The sequence below is a fragment of the Ciconia boyciana genome, chromosome 2 (genome assembly GCF_034638445.1).
Source record: "Ciconia boyciana chromosome 2, ASM3463844v1, whole genome shotgun sequence".
NCBI lineage: Eukaryota > Metazoa > Chordata > Aves > Ciconiiformes > Ciconiidae > Ciconia > Ciconia boyciana.
The window spans coordinates 168,461,673-168,485,708 of NC_132935.1; the positions used below are offsets into that span (position 1 = coordinate 168,461,673).

The window sequence follows — 24,036 nt, forward strand, 5'->3', positions numbered from 1 at the left end:
GCTAGAGAGATGAACAGAGAAGAATCTCAAGAAGTTCAGCAAGGAGAAACGCAAAGTCCTGCACCAAGGGAGGAATAAGCCCAGGCACCAGTATACACTGTCAGTCAACTTCCAGGAAGGCGAGTCCCGCAGGAAAAGCCCTGGGGGTCCTGGTGCCAACAAGTTGGACATGAACCAGCAATGTGCCCTTGCAGCAAAGAAGGTCAGCAGCATCCTGGGCTGCATTAGGCAGAGCATTGTCAGCAGGCTGAGGGGGGTGATCCTGTCCCTCTCTTCAGCACTGCCGAGACACATCTGGAGTGCTGGGTCCAGTGCTGGGCTCCCCAGTGCAAGAGAGATGGAGCTACTGGAGAGAGGTCAGTGAAGGGCCACCAAGATGATTAAGGGACTGGAGTGTCTCTCCTATGAGTAAAGGCCGAGAGAGAGCTGGGACTGTTCACCCTGAAGAAGAGAAGACACGTGTGTGTGTGTGTGCGTACAAGCACCCAAAGGGAGGCTGTAAAGAAGCCTGAGGCACACTCTTTTCAGTGGAGTCCAGTGACAGAACAAACGCCAACAGGCATAAACTAAGTCCCCAGAGTTTTTAAATGTTGGTCCACTTGAGTCGTGACAAGTTTCTTGCAGACAAAGCTATCCTAATACTGTTAGAAAAAGAGGATCATAAGACCTCAATTTCAGCTTTAACAGCACATTGCTAAAGCAGATATCAGGAAGAGATTTAGAGAAGGGTAGTTCAGGGTAGAAGACCACCGATTCCAGAATATAGCATACAAGATACTTACCACCAAGAGATGTAGTCTATCTTGTTCTTACATTGGCAGATAAGATTTTAGAAGGCAGCAGGATTTACACACTGAACTTGGAAAACAGGGCAGCAATACAAGACCTAGCAATAGCTGAGGCAATTTGGAATCGAAGAACTGAGCTCTAAACTTGGCCTTACCATCTGCTCAGTGGGCTGCCTTAGGAAAGCCACTCTGCTAACAGGTAGCTATCCCAACTGTGCAACGGTTTTGAAAATGCTGCTTGGAAACCATCTTTGGGAATAATTAAGGAATTTAATTAACATAACAATATAATTTTTTTTAAAAGCACACTTCTTGTTCTAGTACTCAAACAGTTCTTCCTAATCATCAAAATATGCTAGTAAAATTCTACATTCACCCCATAATCTCTACACTGGGCTGCTGAGGATCAATAAGTATAAGCACTTAGGCAAACTGCTTGAGGAATTTTATTTATTTTAAATTACTGCCTTTGAGATCAGACTATGGTCCTTACAAAAGAAGCTGGATTATGCTGGTATTAGTACTGGTGCAGGTTGCCAGCAGCACAATATTTCTGTAGGTGACCACCATGACAGGGGAATATTACAAGGCCATTTACCTAAACTGAAGATATCATCCTTGCACCAAGTCTTAAAATATTTTCTAATATTTTCTTAAATAAACTCTGCTTAATTTCTAAGAATTTATCCCATTTTCCAGTTGTGAAATAGTGAAGACAAGTCATTGCAAGAATGATACTTGGTAGTATTTGTTAAGCATAACAAGCAGCACAAGCTCTAACAGCAGTTCAGCTCCTCAGGCCATCAGTTCTGCTTATTGTGAAAAAACACTCAGGGCAATGGCTTAAAAACCTCCTGTAAGTAAATAAAATAAAATCACTCCCAAAGACAGACACATTCAGTTACCTGGAGTTGCTGCTGTCCCTTCCCTGAGCTCAAGCAGTTTTAAAATGAAGCTACATTACCAGTGTACTCAGACACAGCACTTTAGGGCTTAATCCAGCCCTCAGTGAAGCAAAAGGAAAGTCTTCCCAGTTACTTCAGTGGCTCATCCTGGTGTTTTACGAAAATTCAACATGAACTTGCCAGACAGCTTATAGAAAAACATACACCTACATCCTCTTCAAGTAGCTGAAAATACTACAGGAATCCCTGGACCTGTTTCTTAGCAGTTAAACACACCAGCTCCTCCTGCTGTCAGTCTTTACAAGGTCTGGTATTTACTGTAACAGTAGAACTGTCTTAACTAGTAACTGGGAGGACTACTGCCAGTCACTGAATTTACTGATCAGTTCAGGCAAGGAGAAATCAGGGTCATGGGATGGTTTATGCAGCACTGCTTCGCAGCTGCCAAAAGGTGTGCTGGGTATCTCGTGGAGTAACAGTCTTACACTGGGGTCTCCAAGGAATTACATAGAGGAGCTATGCAGGTCCTGCTGAACCTTCCAGTTAACAGCGAGGAAGCTTAGCCCAAGTGCAAGAGCTACAAGTTTTCTTAAGTCCTGCTCAAATGGGTGTCACAACATTGGTTTAATGAAGGCAGCTGACGATGCCACTGTTACAGAGGCTTTGCAAGTCTTCTCTAGTCTTCACTCATGCTAAACGTGTCAAAAAAAAAAATCTTTTGGTGGTGGGGGGAAAAAAAAACCAGCAACCCCCACTACCATGACCCACAACCTCACTCCCATTTCTTCAAGTATTTAAACTGTACTTGAAAACTTGAGTGCAAGTTCTGTTTTAAATCGGCCAAAATGAGCATGTTGCTTTCAGTTTCATTCAAACCTGACCATTACACCTTGCACAGACAACACATCTGTTGAAACGTTTCACAGTCCGGTCTTGATGCCACCACCATTATTCATGCATTAAAAACAGGACTCAACTTGATCACAAATATGGCTAAACACTACAAATTCGGTCTGCAAGTCTGTGTGCGTACTTCGAGCACTGGCTTTGGGTTACAAAAAAAATGTTCATCTGTAAGACTGGTCTGGCAGCGCTTGGAACGAGTAGTTTGTGTGCACTTGAGGTCAGCTTTGCTCTGCATATAGTCCACTTAGTGGTGCTCCTGGCAATTCAGTGCATTGCAGCTATTCAGAAAATAAACACTTCATCTGTACAAAAGTTTCATTTAGAGGCTGATCTCCTAGGTAGCAAGCGATCCAAGCCAACTGTCTTCTATCAAAAAGAAAAGCCAGGACACCCCACCCTCCCCTACCAAGGGCTCTGCAAACTTAAAACAAAATGAAACAAAAAACCCCCACCCTACCAAAATATTAGCCAAGCCTACCAAACACTATGGCAGATGAAAACAAGGACAGCTCAAAGCTAGCTGTTCTTCTGGCTTAACCTTCCATAGAGCTGATATGGCTCAAGACTGTGCAGCTTTTAGACTATAAAGCACAAATACATTCCTTCAGAGAAGCTTCATTTTATTCAGTCCTCTATATTCACTCATTTGAAAAACAAAACACAACAACAAAAGGTAAGGCATTTATTGAAGATCCTGCATTTGCTTCAATGGCACAGGAATTAGGGCAAAAGGATAGGTTAAAGCCGTCGCAGCATTCCTCTCCCTCGACATGCTGAGCAGTAACCACAGTAGCTGCTCTTCTCTGCGTGCACCCTGCTAGCTGCAGAAGGCTGCTTCTCTGCCATCAAAGCCACAAGGGAGGAAGCGATCTAAAAAAGCTCCAGTTACCAGAAGGGCAGAGGAACCTGCAAGCAGGTCTCGTATAGGCAACAGCTTTTAACTTTCTCAACAAGCTCTGCAAACACGCAGGGATAAGCAGGCCACCGTTGCACGTCAAGCCAGGGTCTCTCCAAATCAAAACACTTAACCAGGCAAAATCTGAAGAAGATTTTAGGCTCAACAGGGGGTTCCCAAATGAGCAGAAGAATCAGAAATGCCACGTCTTCCCTTCTGCACTTCTTGGGAAGGATGAAAAGCAGGTAAAATGGTTTCCTTTACAGTTTTAGCTTTTTTTGGAAGACAAGCTTCCAGAAAATCAGGTCAAATCACACAACTCCACACAGCATTAGCAGTTTTTATTCTTATGTCTGTGAAGGTCAGCTCCTTTGGAGCAAATCAAACTTATTTTAGTTAGCTAGTGTGCGAGTGTGAAAGTACCCAGCAATCTCCTCAGGGCCAGGTCTCCTCCCCTCATATTCTAAATTGCATAAAAACAAAAACATGTCAAGATGTTGTAACTACATAATCCTCATCAGAATCACAAGATAGTATTTGCATCTGGCTAGTGGATCAAAGGATTGTTTTTATATAAACAAATTTAAGGCAGCATTCGCTAAACCGATAATCTCAAGCAAATGGACAGCGCCAATATAAAACACCCTCATCTCCAGCAGTGACTTGGCATAGCGCACATGGAAGCATACCCACAACTGAGCACATTTCCACCATCAGACCTGCAGCCTGCTCCGTAGCAGGCATGGGATACCAGAAGGCGAAAAGAAAAAAGAGCTCTCGGCAGGCCAGGGTGGGGTGGATGGGTTGTGGACGAGAGTCATTTTGCTTGTTTTACCATCCTATCATACGTTTGTGCGTGCAGACTTGGTTGAACACAACTTCGTCAGAGAGCTTAGACAAAAAAAACTGAGAATAAAAATGCTGAAAAACAGTGCCATACAGTCAAAACTAGCTGGTAACTCTTAAACAAGTAGCTTAAGCTATTTCAATTCATACATTTAAATATTCTGTCTCAAAATGGCTCCTGAGCAGCAGTCAAGCTCATCATCTCCCAGAGTCGCCAAAAAAAAAAAAGCTTAGAGTTTTGCTTGTTCCTTGGCATTCCAACATGACTGTGTCGTGGTTCAACCCCAGTTGGCATCCAAGCACCACCCAGCCGCTCGCTCACCCTCCCCTCCCAGTGGGATGGAGGAGAGAATAGGGAAAAAAAGTAAAAACCCATGGGTTGAGATAAAGACAGTTTAACAGGACAGCAGAGGAAGAGAAAATAATAAATAATAATAAGAAGAATGTACAAAACAAGTGATGCACATTGCAATTGCTCACCACCCACTGACTGAACCCAGCCCGTCCCCGAGCAGCAATCGCTGCCCCCGGCCAACTCCCCCAGTTTCTATACTGAGCATGACGCCATATGGTATGGAATAGCCCTTGGGCCAGTTTGGCTGTGCCCCCTCCCAGCTTCTTGTGCGCCCGGCAGAGCATGGGAAGCTGAAAAGTCCTTGACTGGTGTAAGCAGTAATTAGCAACAACTAAAACATCCGTGTGTTATCACATTGTTCTCATCCTAAATCCAAACCACAGCACTGTACCAGCTACTAGGAAGAAAATTAACCCTATCGTGGCCAAAACCAGGACAATGACATAAAGGATTGGTTTGGATTCTCAAGCTTTTCTCTCCAAGCATGAGAATTAAAGAGAATTTGAATTTAAATGGAAGCCAAGGCTTGCTTGGTTGTGCGTTCTAGGGATGCCAGGGCTTTCAGAAGCACACATACTGTCAGATGGCACTAACAGAACCACAGCTGCACAGGCAGGCCTGGCGACCAGGAGCAGGAAAAGGAGACCGGCCACACTAATTCCCAACTCAGATCCCTCTCCCCCATCCCACCCTCACACCTCTCCTTCTGAAAGAGGAAGCTGAAGCTTGAAGATTTAATCACCTTGCCTGATCACTGGCTGCCTGTGATGGGATTGAATCCAAGATGACTAGATGTTAGAGAACCCCAAGTGAAGTTCCCTAACTGAGCACAAATATTACCTGAATGAAGCCAAATCAGTGTAAAACAGCTGAGCTAGGGAAAAAAAATTTTTTTTTTTTTGCTTTGTGAACTGTAACAACTAGATTAATTTGGCCACTTTATTTCATAAAACATAAAAAGTTTCAAGAGTGCTTTGGCTTACCAAGACAATACCTAAGGCGCTCCCTCCTCCGTAAGAAAATAGGGGTATATTACATAGTTAAGCAACTCAGCCCAAGATCTGGGCAGCTTTACAATATAATCTGCATTTTAAACAAAACCCACAAAAAAACCACCCTCGCACTGAAATATGCTCCCGACAGACTACTGGTACAAGGCCCTATGCTGAAATGAACCTGCAGTTTCTGCAGCTGAGCTGCAAAACGCTGGGACAGCGGCTGAAATCTGGGGCAGAGCGTATGAAGCACACACAGCTCAGGAGTGCACCTCTGGTTTCACCTGGGGTCTCCGAACTATTTGTAATGTTTGGTTAGCAAGTGTCTGACAGAAACCCGCTGCAAGGAACACGGGCAGATTAAAGACCGTGTGCACTCAGATCATGCTCAATAACTGTTTCTGTATGAAAAGACAATATAGGGATTTGTATTAACCCGAGGTTTTAACAGCTTTGGGGTTGGAATGGGGATGGACAGACTTTGAGGGAGCAGGTGTTTAATATATCATATGAGATAAAGATGCAAGTATCTTAACACTGCTGACTTTTTTTAATCTCTCTGAAACTTTGGTGTATATGGAACATTCTCCATCCTCAGTTTCATATGTGACAAAGTGTTTAAACTTTTGTTTGCAAATGCAAAGCCTGCTGCCTTCTGCAAGGCAGGCACTTGCTCCTCGTGCAGAAAGGGGGATAAAAGGAACGGGAAGCGTTGTGGTTTGGCCTCGGGTGTCAGGCTCTGGAGCTGTGTGCTTGTGCTCTTCCCACACCAGGGCGGATGGCCTGTGCGGCTGTGCAGCAGTGTCTGTCCCACAGCATCACGCAGCGCCGGCAGAGCCATCTCGTGGTGACACGTCTGCTTGAAAAAAAGCCCCAAAGCCACTGCCCATAGCAATGAAGAGAACTTTGTCACCTACATCATGCTCAGTATTTGTTTCCCTATTAAAAAAACACACCTTATATAAAGTTAAGACTCATCACCAAGCTTGTGAACAGAGTGAGTGCAAGAAAGCAAAACATGCATTTACTGTGTACAAGGCCACAAACAGTTATGCCGCAGACCTAGCTTTGTACACAATTCCTCAACAATAACACAATCAAACACTTCAGAAACAATATTGGTCCTCACTTGAACTAAAACGTTTCACAGGAGTGCTGCTGCCTGCTGCAAGCTATTAAAGCACAGTATTTTCCTTTCAGTTGGAACTTGCTCCCACCCAAACATCTCCTCCTTCGCACTTTAGGATGCATATCCCTTACTTCACATGAGCACCCTAACGAAAACTGCCGCTACAGCCTCCGTGACTTTAATTGGAAGCTCCACAGTATCCTCTAAATTCCATGGAGCCTTGAAACTGATAAGGAGAGCTAGCTGCAAACAGCGTAGCACACACCCAAAGCGATCCTTCAGCATTACGTAAAGCCCACAATGTCATAAGAGGATTACCCCAGAATTTGCCAAATTATGATGTTCAGCCAGGTGCTAGAGTAAAACCCGTTCTTCTTAAGCTATGTCTTTCCAATGATATTTTAAAAGTTAACTGTTATTAGAGCTTTATTCTAGGACAAATTTGTAGGTGACCATACAACTGCTCATCATGTCTCCCTCCTCTCCTCCATCTCTCTCTACTCACATGGCTCACCCAGCTCCACGATGGGGGCCCATCTGATCGTTAAACTTGTCTGATCTGGCTCCTAGGTTTAGGAAAAAAGTAAAAGAAAAACCTTGAGCAGAGATGGAATAGCTAGAGCCTGACAGGACATATGATTAAACCTCTTCTGACTGGGGAAAGGCAATCTCAGTAGCAGAGACTGTGCTGTCTGAACACATTCATGCCTTTTAACATAAATAAATTAACAAGCGGGGGCTGAAAAGCCTGATCCATGAAAGCTACTCTTCTCCCTCAGGAAAGCAAAGCTATCTGCAGTCATATTTGGAGCCAGGGACGTAGAACTCTTGCTGCCTTTCACAGAGCAGTCCTCCCTCCCCAAAAACTTCACGTTATACTCAAAGCACTGCACTAGAACAACACCTAACAGCCCCATTAGGCCCTTGTAATATCTCACCCGGGCTCATTTATTCTATAGCCTCAATAAAAGCAAGTACATTAAGCTTTACTTTTTTTTATAACAGTTATAAACATTGAAGAAATCTCATAGGAGAAATAGGTATCCTTATCACTTCAGGGAAAAACAGATTTGGCAAATTAAGACATAACAGGATCAAATCCTAAGACTGGCCTGTAGTAAACTGACACTGTTCTAAACTGCGGAGCTCAACAGCCCTTCCCCTCCCGGTACAAGGTGGGAAAGCTGAAAAACATTATCTTACACACTCAAGGCAAGCAAGCGCTCCAATTTCTTCAGTTAGGGTCTTGTTTTCATCTTGCCAAAGATTTAGATAATGCTCATAACTGTTCTCCAGCTATCCCAAAAAAGGGAAAAACAAATCTCCAAACCACGAACAAGAAGTTGCATCTTGCCATGTAGGAGGGAAAGAAGTTCTGCTCAAGCAGACAAACAACTGGCTGAACAGCCAGGGGAGGCACTGGGGAGGGGAAGGGGTTAGAAAAGCCAGGAGATGCAGCTGACGAGAAGAGTCTGGCCAAAGGTAACCTGTGTTAGCACCTCGATCTCTCTGCCTCGGTTCTGCACTCAGGAACTGGCAGTTTAGCGAGTTTTAATTGCTAAGCAAACCCAGAAGGCCTCATTATACCTGCTTCAAGAACCTGAAGTTATTTGAAATAGTGAGTTATGATGGTAATGTGCAAGGGATACACGTCTGGGAGGATACAACTTGAGGAACTTGTCTTTTAAAACAATATTATATCATTATTTTAACACCAAGACATTCTGGAGCTGAGATCTTTTAGAATCTGTAACTTCTAGAACAAAGCATTATTTTAAAACATCCTTAAACCGTATGCAAAGTGTTAACAAGTCTTCATGTTTCTCTTGTTACTCCCACTTCTGCAATACTAAAATATAAGCCACCTACCATTAGAGGTACTGTAATTGAATACAGTAATGCACATCTGAATTAACCAAAGCTCAAAGTTTCATAATCTCTTTGCCCACTTCCATCCTTCCTACTTGCTTGTTACCATTTAATGAACTATGTTAGTATGGAAAAGTCAAAATTACATTTTCTGTATGACAGGGCACCCTGTCACTTCTAAACACTTCTAAACAATGCAAATAAGTGCCTTAGACCAGAAGTCCGCATTGTGTAACTCCCCGTTCTGTAGTCCTGGAGGTCCTGTGCATTCTGATGGGTCCCCATTACGGTTCTTCTGCACATCCCACTTTCATCAACGCTGATAAGCATCAAGATTAAGGCAGAAAAAGAAAAAACTGTCTTCTGAAAGAAGTCACCAGGTTACCTGTCTAGGAGCAAAAATTTTCTTCTTTTACATAGCATAGATCAAGGACAAAAAATAAAAAAATTATCAAGGCGCTACTTGTCAGAGGTGACTAGCCCCACTTGGCTGGGGGGGGGAACACCACACAGGCAAACATACAAAGAATTTAAATTGCTTACTGAGAAAGAAACCCAATGGATGACCCCCAAATCTCACTGTTTTCCTTTTTACTCAGCTAGGGAAGCAAGTATCTGTTTAAACCTCTCCTTTTTTCTAAGTAGTTTCTGACAAAGCTATTAACACTAATAAATATTAACTGGGCTAGTAAATGTTCATAACCAGCAGAGACAGCACCACATTTTACTGTATATGCACGTAACCAGGATATACATGCAGCAAGAAATCAAAGTAGCCTCTTGGATCAGTAGAGAAACAAAGCTTCAGCTATGAAGCATTCGCATCTGAAGCTCGCAAACAGTGCGGACCTTATGAAGATGCTGACCGGCAGACGTCACCAGCAACAGCAAGTCATTGCTCTTTACGCCTTGGATTTGCCATTACCTAGAGTGGTGGTATCCTGCACAGTTCTCATATTTTGATATGGAAAGCACTGTATATATGGTAAGTGTGGCAGTCACACACTTTGGACAGTGCTTTCTCAGAGATGCCCAAGGCAGCCCACAAAATATTAACATAAATAACAGCATCTTCTGTGGACTAGTAATAATAGCTTATTTTACAGGCTGAAGAACTGAACAGAAGGTAGAGTAAAAAAAGCAAGAAACAGGATTTGATCTCAACCTTTGCTTTTAAAACAAACTGTTCAGACTAAAACCAGCAACATAGAAGTCCTGTTTTAGCAGGCCTAGAAACACTTTTGCTTATTGTTTTATTATTTGCTTATTATTTGCTTATTATTTGCTAATATTATCTGATGCCTAAGTGATGCAGCTTTGTGGTCTTGTGCTTTAGACACTTACGTTCCACCTGGATACCGTCTGCATGGGGTTTGCTTTTTGGTTCCTGGCTCCCAGCTTTTGCATCATCATCATCCAGCAGAGGAACATAGTCTGTTTTATCTACTGTTTCTCCAACCACATCATCAAATTTCTCTGCTTCCAGCGTGGCAATGAAGTCCCTTTTCACTTCTTCCTCAATCTCGGGAGGTGGCTCTGTCAGAGCATCCGCAAGACTGAGGTTGTGATCCAAGTCAGCCATGCTTTAGCACCTTTGCAACCTGAAAAGTGATGTGGGGAAAAACAAAAAGAAACAAACATTTTAATAAGAGACCTTTTAAGTTTACTCAGAGTTTGATGTTGGCAACTGGGGGCCTCCTGTGCCATAACACAATAAGAAACATTTGCTTTAGCACTCAATAATTCCCAGATGTTTACAAAACCCCCACACCAGTACAGAAACAAACAGCTACCTCATCTAAATCAGGTTTTACTGTGTGAACATTACGTTTCATGTGATGATTTTTTTTTTTTAAGATTCCGATAAAACAAGAAAAAAACCAGTACCTGGCCAGCATAAACACAATCTTACATTGATTTCTGCCTTGCCCCAGATCTGCGAGTTAATTACATATCCTCAGCAGCAGAAAGACAAATGACGCAAGCGAATTTAGTTCTTGGGTTGGACTCCACCCAGCCTCCCCTATGGAGATTAGGGTTTTACATAATCTCTGATGTATACTCCACTGATGCTTTTGATCCCTTTGATAGGGTCCTGTAGCATGTTTATGTCCTCAGCGAACCTTGCTAATACCAACAAACCCACTCTAGCTCTGGGATTTGTGCTGGAAGGTGAGGTTTTAATAATGCTTACATTAAAAAAATGCAGTAAAGTACACACGTACACATTATATATAAAGCTATAAATTGAAAACAAAGTAGAAAGAATCACAAATCAGGAAGGAAAAGATAAATGGTATCTCAACATTCAATTTAACTTCCTGGCACTAAACAGAAAATGAACCTGAACTGATTCATCTGGTTTGCAGCTAAAGCTTTCAGGTTGGCATAACAAACGCACCCATCAACAATTACTTATTTTTTCACATTTCATCCTTTTGAAGTTATTATTAGGAACTAACAGCCAACAAATACTGATGCAAATTTATGGAAAGCTGTCTAAGGGAGCAAAACCCACCGCTTCTGATTGACAAAAGGCGCACTTCTGAATCTTTCTTTCAGACCAGTGTCAGCATTCTGTACGCACGACGCTACCAACACAAAGATATCAAAAGCTCTAGTCATACGTTTTAGCCATTTGCAGAAATTGTCTGGTACAAACTGTAAGAACCAAAATGATAAAGGGCCATTAGTATCTAAATTGGCATACTTACAACTCCTATTACAGTAGCTCATCTTCCTTTAATTTTGGTCTACGTTTGGAAGCACAAAGCAATTTGATGCTGATCTCTATTACACTCACTATTAGATGCACCATCTGCGCAGAGACTCTCCCTGTTAATGAAAGATTTTCCCTGTCTTAGGAGTCCAGCAAGCCAATGCCGCAATGCCTGGTTGAGAATTAGTAGAGAACAAGGACATGGAAGCAACAAGTTCAGAGTTCCAACAACAAATTCATCCAAACAAAAGGATACAAAGGAGCTTAGGTAAAGTGAGTCATCATTTTACAACCAATTCTCACTACATTGGACAAGAACCACCAAGCCACGTTCAGAAAAAAAACAGAGCTGAAGATACAGAACTGCATATGTAGAGGCACGGACACGCTCACGAGAAAACACAATGGGCATTTGTACGTGTTGGTTAATGAAGGCCTGACCCAAGCGGCCACTGTGCAGCAGTCCAGGGTCACCGACTTACATGGTGATGGCAGAACACAGATCCTCTTGTTCCAAAAACACAAAGGCTCCTACTCCTTGAACTACAGGAAATTCTTCGTCAGCAGTATACTGTCACCGACACATACCTACAGGCTCAGGCCTGTATAAGGCAATACTTCACATTCTTTATAAACAATGGTATTACACTGATATTGTTGTTTATGTAATTGCATGCAGGGACATTATGGAAACTAATTCAGTCAAATCTGTTCTTTTTTTCTTTAACAATAAAAGGTCAGACTTCAAGCCAGATCAGACTTCCAGCAGCAACTGCAGTTTTTGCTGGTTTAGATAAAGGCCCTGAAGAATTACCACTTAGGGGAAATCTAGGGGTGAAAGGTTTGGAGCTCCTAACCCTTTGTGCAGTTGAATGAATTATGGTTATTTAAAAAAACCATCTTTATACCTAAGTGAAAGAGCCTTGTTAAAAAAAGTTTTTCAGATAGAGTTCTTGACTATTTTCAAGACACACCATCATACGGATCCGCACACAACTGACCACATTACCCTTGACTGAGTTTCAACCAGGGAAGTAAGTCACTTCTAGAAGTTTTATCTTTGCATTGGCCAGTCTCTTCGAAGGAAGAAATGGGGCTCTTAAATAGACATCTTTTCAACCAGGTCTTCCCTTGCTTTCAACTTGAAAGTGAAATGATGGCTTTTAGGTCAGTCAATCTCAAAAACAAATTTGGAGCTATGAACATTTCATCCTTTTCTTCTGCAAGTTTCATTTAGCATAAGGAAGAAAAACGATATTTAAAGTTTTCAACAAGCTGCTTCATTATGCTTCTAAGAAATGCAAGAATCAAGACCACGGTCAGAAAATGGCTACAGAACATCCAATAACTTGGGGAATAAGTAAGCAAAGGCTGGAGAGAACATGCCAGACACCAAAGGAAAAATCCGACTCCTGTTCTTCACAGCAGACATGCCAGGTCGGGCTGAATCCGACTTTGCAGATGTCATAAGTCCTTCATGTTCATAGTTACGTATTTGGTCCAGCAAGGTTTACCCATCAAGAACCTGAAGCTTTATGTAAATGGCATTTAGAAAAAACCTCTCTTTTTAACCTCACTCCAAATGCTTGTTCGCAGTAGATTACAGTCCATAAACTGAACTATCAGCTCACAATTTTCACACATTCACTTCAGATTAAGCATTCCTGCTATTTTAGTTTCAGGAACACAAGTGGCCTTTTAGCAGAATTTCCTCTTGACAGCTTAATTTAGGGCCTGTCCAAGTAGCAAGTCATTGCCATCCTCCCACTCTAATGGAAACTATTACCCAACTACTTTATAGAGAGGCCCTTTAATGTTTAGCATCCCCTCCCCTGCATGATCCAAACCCAGTAGCCATCTACAGCCAACACCAGACTGCACAGAAGCTCATATTGCCATAATCATTGGTTTGTAGTCAGAGCAAGCTTATAAAGCAGTATGCAGATGGCCCAGAAATTATTTCATCCTTGTTCCACTGAGATATTCAGTCACTTTCCTCTAGACCTGAACAATTGCACTTCAATTAATGGAGCAAATGCCCCAAAGCCCCCGGTGGTGGGAGAAGCTGCCGTGTGAGTGGGGTTAGGGAAGCAGTTAAGAATTCTTAAATCAAATCAAGGCTAATCCCACCCAGATCATCCTCCGGCACATGAATATTCCACCACAAGCAACTGATGGATTCACATCGTGCTTTTAATGGTCCACATTAATGTGGTAGCACTATGAAATAGTTACCATAAAACAGCATTGACAATGTCTCTATTTCAGACCTACATAGGAACTAGGACACTAAAGCAATCTAGTTTCTGGGGAAAAATAATAATGATGTTATGCAGACTTATCAGCAGGACATTTCCTTGTCTATATTTAACTTAATGAGGAATGCAGAAACTATGTAGAAAAAAAATAAATCAGCGTAACTAATAAAAGCCATTTTGCATTTTTGTAGCAAATAGAGAACTGGTATCTCAGGCATGTAAAAGCGCCCGGCAAATAACCGGCTGCCCTAACCCAAAGGCCACACCGGCTGCAGGAAGCCTTCCACAGCCCAGGTACGGTCAGAGGACAGCCAGAACACCGCTAGAATTGGACTAGAGCCTGTTTCTCCACTTTCCATCTCTGGTGTTAGAGCAGCCAAACTATCCTATTTCCCAGAGTTGCAGTTTGAACTAGGGCTTATAGCGTTAACTAAGACAAAAGGAAAATAAGTATACCGCATAGATTCTGCCCAAGGGTAGAAAGCAAACCCTAAAGTATACTCATGTGTTGACCAGCTTAGAGAGACAGATGCTTCCTATACTATTTTCATTCACATGGAACAAAGGCAGCTACGCACAGGAAGCGTTCAAGAATCTTCATCGAGAAGTATCTTAATATACTGTGCGTGACATAGCTATGCAAATCAGGTATTACAGAGCACAAGAAATGAATTCTGACATTAACTTTTAAGATGAAAGGGCAAAACTGAGAAACAACTGCGATTTCAGAAGGCAGCAGTTAAAAAATGTACTGAATAATTCTTCAGCTGCGAGACAGCTGCCAAGGTCCTCTCGTTTCTTAAATAGCAGAGGGAATAACGATGGTGTAACACCAACCTGCATGACTCAAGATTTCTGTCTCTGGAAGAGCCTCAGAGGACAGTCAAGTCCTCCCTGAAGAACACCAAGTTGAGTAAGTATTTTGCTCAGAGGAAAGGCGTGGAAAGGAGCAGACCATAGCGTTATCAGTCCCACAGTGACAGCTGTACTACAGATGAAGAAGAGAGTTTTCTTGTAGCCAGACTTTCCTCGATCCATTCCAGGAAATCTCTAAATTATTCCACAGCAAATAAATCATATTCTCTTAATTTGCACTTTTTTTTTTAAAAAGGATTGTTCAAGACCTCTTCATGTTCCAGCAACAGCTCATCTGTTATACCCAGTATTTGCCCCATCTGTTCTTTTTTATGCTCAGAATCTTTGTGTACCCAGTAACCTGTTCATTTTGATAAATAAAATCCATCTTTTTGTTAGCTAACCTGACAGATACAGAAGAGTTATTTTCATCTATTACCTGTATCACAGACCCCCTCTCTTGCCATCTCATTCCAAAGAGCTCCTGCTGTTTACCCAATTGAGTTAGTCCCTCCCTTTCAAAGTGAGCTCCTTTCTGGGTCTTCCCACCATCTCGTTTGATGTTTGACCTCATCCCAAAGGTTGAGGTTTGCTAATGTACACAGAACTTGTGCTCTGCGAACCGATTTAGAGAGTCACAGACTCACAACACCCTACTGATCCCAAAGAAGTCAGACCAGCACTTCCTCACAGAAGTTTTACTTTAAGTGACCTAGTGGAATAACTTTCAAGGAACATCATCTCATCCAGCCACCCTCTGAAAGTAGAAGCAATACAAACAACATGTACTTGCATAAGCCACTGCGTCTAGCTTCCCATCTAGGGAAGAGTGGAATTTATTTCCTGAACTTTCTATTTCCATTTTGTAGCTTCCTTAACTGCACTGTTGTGTACATGCCTCTGGGCATGCACAGTCTTTGAATTTAAAGTTATGATCAGTCTGACCCAGATTTTGTGCATCTCATCTGAAGATGGAGAAAGGGGAGAACAGGCAAGCGAGGGCAGGGGATGCTGCCCACAAAAAAAAGATACCTGAAAACCTGTAAACTGTTTAAACAGAATCATGCTTGGCATGAGACAGACTGACTTCCCTCAGATTTTTGGCAGAGGGAATAGATTTTTCCCAGAGAAGCGTATACATGACAGGTCCCCCCCTCTGCCAGTTATTCAAGGCAGAGCGCCGGCTGCCCGCCAGCCCCGCAGTGACACAGCACTTCAACTCGCCGCAGAGAGTCCTGCAAGGCTGCTGGTCTCCGAAAGTGGGTACACGCCTCATCCTGTACCAGGTGAGCTGTGCTCAGCCTCTGTTCTTCCACTTAACACTGACTCGGATAGATCTCTACTACTGTTAACGCTATAGTTGCTCCTACCAAAGTAAAGTTCGAGCAACCTTTATGCCAAAGAGGTATAGAGAAATCTATTCCTAAAAGTAGCACATCTAAGAGAAAATAAACAAAGCAGTATTTCCTCACTTGTTTGTTGAAAGGAGACGCTCTGATACCCAGATTTATGAGAAGCATGTATGTTAATTGCATCAGATCCACTTGCTCCTTTAAAATTAGCTCCTAACTACATACAGAACAAAATCCCCGACTGGAAGAAACAGGGACGGCTCAGCCATAATTCCCATTTCTCTTGTCGTAAGTCAGCTTGCTTTTCTTAGACGCGGCTCTCATGAGCACTTAGCAGTGGCTGTTGAGGCATAAGAAAACAGGATAGCAGGGAGCAGATATATGCTAAGTCATCTTCCTTCACAGTATCCTGAAGGGAGTCTTCCATGAAAAAGATGTCTGCATCTATCTTTCAAAAGGAGAGGACACATCAGTGAGTCAAGTTGCTGATGTTTTTTACATTCTATGACTGGGCACAACAGATCTATGACCTAATTTAATTTTTTGTAACATTTTTTAGGCATAGTCTGAACCAGTGGGATTAATTCTGCAGGGTTTGTTGTTTTGCTTTGTTTTAAAGTTAAACAAGGTAAGATCTCTATTTTTGTGTATGTTCCGACTCACAGGAAATCACTTAAATTACTAGAGGCTTCTTCTCAGAGGTAATGAGACACAGGTCAAGGGACCTTTAATAAAGCCTTTCCAACAAAACTTACAAATTCATGCTCAACTCACTTGCTAGAAAAACCAATGCAACAGCCTCAGAATGGGTGTCCAGAATTATAGTTCTCCTAGTTTGGAGAAAAGGAGGCTGAGGGGCAACCTCATTGCTCTCTACAGCTTCCCGAGGAGGGGACATGGAGAGGGAGGTGCTGATCTCTTCGCCTTGGGATCCAGTGACAGGACACCTGAGAATGGTGCAAAGCTGCGGCAGGGGAGGTTTAGACTAGAAATTAGGAAGCATTTCTTTACCGAGAGGGTGGTCAAGCACTGGAAGAGGCTTCCTGGAGAGGTGGTAAATACCCCAAGCCTAGCAGGGTTCAAGGGGCGTTTGGACAAGGCCCTTAATACCATGCTTTAACTTGGTCAACCCTGAATTGGTCAGGCAGTCCTAGATGATCATTGTAGGTCCCTCTCAACTGAAATAGTCTATTCTGTTAGCTTATATTCAGGAATTAGTTCCCCAAAAACGCAGTGATGTACAGTTACCATCTCACTAGTAGAGGGAAAACCATCCAGTCCGGATACTCAAGACCAGCTAGACAAGCGTAAGTACCTGGTAAATGGTGGTATGATGATGTATGTGGTAAGTAGAAGACTAGAGATATTTCCATAGTAAAATCAAACACCAATTTTAAGCTTTGAGCAGTTGTTTAAACCGCAGTGCAGTTGGCAGCTCTCTTGTAACTCCTATGGGCTGAAGCAAACAGCAGAGAGCAGTTTCCAGCTCCAGTCTGCCACACCACTCGTGCTGCCAACTTCAGCATCACGCTAAGGGTCTGCTTACGTAAGGCATCACATACAATATCTTATTACTAATTTCAAATGCATGTTTGGACTTTCAGCAACATCAGGATTTCAGCAAGAGTCATCTCATACAAAACCACATTCTCCTTCAGACAATACTTAAATACAGCAAGAGCTTCCAACTATTATTTACACAGCTTAAGTAAATGCCTCCCTCCTTTACAAAGGACAAAAGAAGTGTCAAGTACAGAGAAGGTAGATTTGGGGCATTAGTTGGTTTTACGCCTGGATTGCTACAACAGACAAAGCACTTGTAGAGCTGTTTCCCTTCTCAGCACAAGTTCTCCAACAGCTTTCTGGCTAATTTTAAGTATATAGAACACATTAAATAAGTCCTAGAACCTCCAAGCTCATACAGATAACAAGTCAAAAAGCACACAACTGAAGTAAAGGAAAAAAAAGTTCCTCTTGTTGCCTCCACAGAGAAACACAAGGAAAACATAGGCATTTCCACTCAGGACTACCAAGCCACAGTACATGCTATCCATCAGGCAGGCAGAGTTTGGGAATCGGCGATGGACGCGAGGGTGCTGCAGAGGACTGAGGACAGGGCAAGGTGTCCCTAAGAAGTCTTGGCTTTTATACAGAACTCAGTGCCACTGAACTGCATACTAATAACCATAAAGTAGCTCCAAAGGCTTGATGCAAATCTTGGTTCGCTTCCGCAATCAGTTTACAGCCACACACGAGATAGTAAACATAATGTTTTAACTTCTCACTTTAGGTAGGTTTAATGAAGTTGTGATTCAGCTTGTCAACAGAATTTCAAAGCTGGGGCAGAGCTTCAGCCATATTGCTTCCTCATAACACAGTTTGCTCAGAGTCATTTCCTCTTCCACATCTGATATCTCACTACTTCCACTTATCAGGTCACTAATAACCTTCCTCTCAGCTTTTGACTCAGGCTGCTAGCCTCACTTGAGCTTCTTTTCCTATAGCAAAAAGCCTACACAATGGAACAGGTTAAACGAGCTCCGAGTGACACTAGACAGGCACTGGAACAATCCCGGAGATTCTCAAGCTTGTCTGTAGCCTGTTCAGTCATGGGTAACTGAACTTGCACATCAGGCAAGCAAGGAGCTAAGACAGATCCAAGCAGATAACGAAATGGATGCTCCAAGTACCGCCAGTCTTTCACATGGGAGAGGACAGTTAAAGTAACCCGATGAGCAGGCATGAATATGAGCAAAAACACTGGGTTCAGGTAAAGTCTTGGGTGGAACACATGTATATATGTGCTCTGGATAAGGAAAAAAGCCTACGTCAAAAAAGGAAACAAGCCTAAGAAAGTGGAAGGGACAGGCAAAAGAGGAAAGTGAACATGAGAGCCACAAGACAACTGAGCAGAAGCTTGACCACGGTACGCTTGTCAGTCAACTTCCCATTTAGCATTACGGCTCGAAGATGGGAAAGCTGCACATTGATCTACATCTGGACATGAGGGAAAACAGCACAGTTACCTTCCAGGTGGGTTCATGAACTTTTCCAGGCAGAGGCCACAAAGACAAGCTAGGAAGCAGTTGTGGTCTCAGCTGGGACCCGTAGTAGAGAATCAGGAAAATCTGAAGCAACTGAAGTGACCCTGCAGAAGATGCTCAGGATGGCTGCAGGCAGGGGGGCTGCGAGCACCGCAGGTGGTGAGCACGGCCTGCATGCCAACTGCACTGCATTAATGCTATTAGTCACTCACTTTCACAGGCATGTTAATATTTTGAATAAACAAAGAGCAACTGTCAGAGCAGAACGGAAACCGCCACAGCAAGGCCAATAGACTATGACAGGGAAAGTCATCTGAACAAAACGAGCTCTAGCTGACAAAGGCCTTTTTTTTTTTTAATGCCATACCTTCAACTTTTATAAATTGCAACTTCCGAATTTCAAAGCTGATGGCTTAGAAAAGTGTAGTTATTTCAATTTCATGATGCCTTGTAAGAGTCTACATAATTCTGAGTTTTATTCAGTATTTCCAAAGGGTATCCATCAATTTGTCGGGTTTCATTACTTAGGATACGAGCCATTTCTCCACTGTTTAAAGTAAAGCATTATTTTTGCTGTTAATTGGTACTGCAAATATACCCAACTTTTACAGCTAGATTGCATATGAGTCTTTAATGAACATTTCTGCTCCATAAGCTTGAGACATTTTCATCAACTAGACTTCCCTTAAGAAAGCAATAATAAAGCCAATGAGGCATGCTTTCACCACATTCAATTATTCAGGTGGCGTGTGAATTAGCAAAGTAAGGCAGCAGTCTCCCGGTATTCATGTCTCTTCAGTAACGTAAAAAGATTCTCTCAGTTTTCTGGAGATTTGAGACAACTTCTATTTTCTTCCTGCCTTTCAGACATTCATAGCTTGGAGAGCCTACACTTCGTCAAATGACAAAGTTTACAAAGATAACTGGGCAGAAATCCTCAACTAGCCAGAGGAAAGCTGTAAAACAACCTCTCCTCTCTCCATACGTGGATCTCCTACTCGCTGTCAACGTAAAAGCCATAATTAAAGTCAGCTTGCAAGCTGACAGTCCAAAATTTTTCAGGTTTTCTAAAGCTACATTTCCGTTTATAACCATTCTTTTTAGATGTAGACATTCACTTACTTAAAACTATCTGTACCTGATTTAATAAAGAAATCATTCTTCTTTAAAGTAAAGGGACTTCAAAAGAAGCTGCAGGGACCAGGAGAAGGCCATCCAGGGGAGGTAATGGCGACAAGAACAATTCAAGTCTACTTTTCTCAAGTATAGATAGACAAGTTGTAACTTGAGGAAAACCAGCATGATTTGTCTTTCTGAAGAGGAGGTGCCCAGCCTAACAAATACAGTGATCAGACATCAGCTTTGCATCTCCATTATGGCAGTTACATCTCCAACATCAGGCAGATCTGCAGAGAGCATTTGAGGTAACTTACACAATCCGCACACACCAGGTAATGAAAAGCTCCCAAACTCAAATAAAAATTTCATTGGAGCCAGCTAGAAGGAAGACTGTTGTAACAGCTACTAAACACTGAAATACCTTATGAAAGGACTATATACATTTACAACCGTAACAAACATGTCGAGATTCCATGGCTGGGCCACCCTTTCCAGGGCAGAAGCCTTGTGATCCAAGATGTTTTTCAAGAAATTTTAGCCTGATGCCAGCAAGGATAGATCATTGCATCACTCAACCTTTCCACCTTTGCACTCGCATCTACACAGACTCTTTAAAGAGGAATGCAATGCTCTGTACTGCTCATCTAAAATACAAGCTTTGCACCAGCCAAAAGAACACGCTTTTATAGTGATCTCTGTCCACGAGGAAGTTGGGTCACTCCAACATTTAACTTGGCTGTAATTTAGTATAGGAATTCATCTTGTCATAGGTTTCAACAAGAGAGGTCTCTGGTGATCCAGTCCACAGCAACAGAGGCCAAAACCTCTCCACAGTCAAAGCCTCTGCTATTTTACAAAGTGCCATTTGCTGCTTCCCATCGTGGTATTTAACACATCCCACCAAGCATTCGCTTCCAAACTCACCCATGCAGCCGGGCTCCTGGCGAGAGATCACCTGCAAGGGCAGGAACTCTCCTGCAGATTCCATCGTGTTCAACTTAACGTTCACCTCTCCCACAGAAGAAAGGCAATTCTGCCCGAGCAAAGTTGCCTAGGGGGGACTGATTGCATTACTCCCAGTTATTATGGAAGCTCTATACACAAACTGATCCCTGTAGCCAGATCTGTTATTAGTGGAGGGAAGGAAGAGACTTCGAGGAATCTCTGTATTCTACTGGCAGGTACAATGCATATTATATGCTCCTTATTATCATTATTTTCAATTAAGTAAAAGCAGTTTAAAAATAAAGTCTACATTCAGCACTTATGCAAAATAAAAATAATTAGCTGGAGCTAGATCTCTGTCAAAGATCAAAGCAGAAGGAATACTCAAATGAAAGAGCATCAGTAAGAATTCTTGTTTGCACATTGTCTAAATATATACACACACACGTATGTACAGGTGCCTGTATACACAACATTCTTTAATGACAGAATAGGGAGACTTAGGAGGCATCAATAAGAACATGACATGGCTGACTTTAGCTGTCTTCATCTTTGATTTTAATAAAGAGGACATCATTTCTCACTTGGCAAATATCTGTCAGGAATCTCCTGGGTCACCCCTTATGTTGGTGTTGTGAGAATAAAAGACAGAAAGAAATCAGTCAATCATCTTCCATATAACCAACACTATTGGTACAGTTACTTTGGAGTAAGAGTTCAAGAGCTGCAGGCTGCTCAGAGAGGTCGTGGATTCCCCATTCCTAGAGATGTTCAAAACCCAACAGTACGCAGCTCTGGGCAACCTGCTCCAGGTGACCCTAATTTCAGCAGAGGTGGGTTGGACTAGATCATCTCCAGAGGTCCCTGCCAACCTCAGCTATTCTGTGATTCTGATATTCTTTGAAAACCACTGTTCATATTTTTGAAACCAACGATCAAAAGCCTATGAACAGAACAAGCCATATCCTAAAGCACTTCCATTTTGCATCTTGAAGGCAAGCCTTAAAACCAAACCGAAACAACCCTCCCAACCTCCCTGGCCACACATACAGTTTTGGAAAGGATCCATTTCTGTCCCAGACTCTGAGAGGATAAAGTAGTGTGGAAAGCGCACAGTAGTGCGGTCCTGCAGTAGATAATGGAATTTCATTCATGCAGTGGCTTTTGCTAAGAATGGAAATGAGACAAGGCTATGTAAAAAAAAAAAAAAAGAGGAATAATTCCAGACTTTGCATCTCTGATACACAATGGCCAATATTGTTCATTCAAATTTTCAGGTAACTCTCTTGCTCTTAAATTAAGAGCTAAAAATCACTTTGGGTGCTATGAAGCTTGTTCTAGGAGTCCTAACTAGTCCTGCAATGGAAAGGCAGCCACCGATCCTGCTTACTAATACACAAAGGTCTTCCTCCTGCTGCTTCAAAAGACCCACAAGTTATTACCTGTCTGCAATAGAGTGTGAGGCCAGAAGTCAGTACAGTAGAAAAGCTTGACTTGCAAAACTATGAAGACAACCAGAATTAATCTGGAAGGTCAGCTCCAAAAGCAAGAATTTCATGTATATACACAAGAAAGATGTTAGTTTCTCAGTACTCCTCACCTACTTCTTCCTGCATGGAAAGGTATATGAAAATGCAGCTTTAAGATAAAAGCAAATATTATCTAAAAAAGCATCCACATGTTGCGCTACTTGTAAGATTATTTGGGCTTTTGTTAGCATACTGCCACCAGAGTTGTCCTGCCCAACTGATGGGGCTGAAACAACAGCAGTCCCACGGCTAGGAGCTGCTGATCCTAGTCGAGAGCTCCCTATCCAGAGCACCACACTCCCAGTCCCGCACAGCGACGTGTGGCCACAGGCTGGGATGCAGCAAGTAAACTTCTGCCTCATGAAACAGAAGGAGGGAGAGCACCATATGAAAGGGGCTTTTTCTTGCTCAATTTTGTTTGTTTTTTTTCAATCTCTGGGCTGATATTTTTCTCCCTGTAGTTATTTCCTAGTAAAGGATTAGGATGTCGGGTGAGAGGAAGAATGGAAATGCACACCACCTCTCCATCAGTTGGGAATGGCTGACCTGTTATTATTCACATATGGCAGGAATATTGCCCTACTGCACCCTTCCCATAAGCACCACAACAAGCAGACAGCCTATCAACAGCAGCTACAGACATAGTAGTTCAGAACTCTCAGAGCACTCTGGTTAAATATATTTTATTAAATTTATTATCCAACTCTAGTTTGGAATACTAGACTTCTTCCCTTAAGGATAAAAACCTGTCCTTTTGCGGGTGACGTAAGACACTAACTTGTCACATTGATTTTTATGGAAGTAAAGATAATTGCATCACATTCTATTTATGCATTCATGTATTCCGCTTTAGATAACTTATTCCCAAAGTAGTGCTTTAAGGAAGACATGAGAGGTGAGGAAATAGGCCCAGTTATGGCTCTGAAAGTGTTCAGAGTTGCTGATGAACCCGAGAAGGCTGGACTTACCTACTGCTGTTCCAGCTCCCTAAGAGAACATCACAGGACTCGAGGATGACCACGTTCAGAAGCATTACTTCTCTGGAACACAGTGTTTACATGGCATAGACTGGCCCTTGGCTTCTTCCAAAGATCTCAGTATGAAGTCCAGTGTGCATGGATGGTTGTACTGCGCAGTGAGACTGCGGTTGCTAACTCAGATTTCTGAGTCTCAGTTGCAGGTTTCCCATCAGTTACACTCCCTTCTGGCCCTAACGCAGGTTCTTCCTCTGCTCAGGGTGAGGAGATACTTTTTGCAAAACTTGCTTTCTTTTCTATGCAGCAAAGTAACTACATGCAATGGCTCCAGAAGGAGATGCATGGGAACTCTAGGCATGAAGCCTACAATGCTCTTTATCAGCACACTTAACAGCTGAGCAAAGTCAAGACAGCAACTTCTTTTGCTATCTGGCTTTGAAGAGCTTAATTCTGGTCACTGAACTTGTAGAGACAGAAAACTCCAGACACCCAAGAGAGTAACTCCACCACATCCCTGAGAATTAGACTTAAATTGCTCTGGATTTGTCTA

General features: G+C 42.5%; 1 protein-coding gene across 3 annotated transcripts in view; it reads right to left on the reverse strand.

The window, feature by feature from the left end:
• Positions 1-24,036, reverse strand: part of MAP4 (microtubule associated protein 4) — a 168,285-nt gene that overhangs the window by 103,938 nt on the left and 40,311 nt on the right. For all 3 annotated transcript variants that reach the window (XM_072854946.1, XM_072854947.1, XM_072854948.1), the window contains exon 3: positions 10,033-10,289. In XM_072854946.1, the coding sequence (XP_072711047.1) occupies positions 10,033-10,270 (238 nt within the window). In that variant the 5' untranslated portion in view covers positions 10,271-10,289. The remainder of the gene's footprint in view (positions 1-10,032; positions 10,290-24,036) is intronic.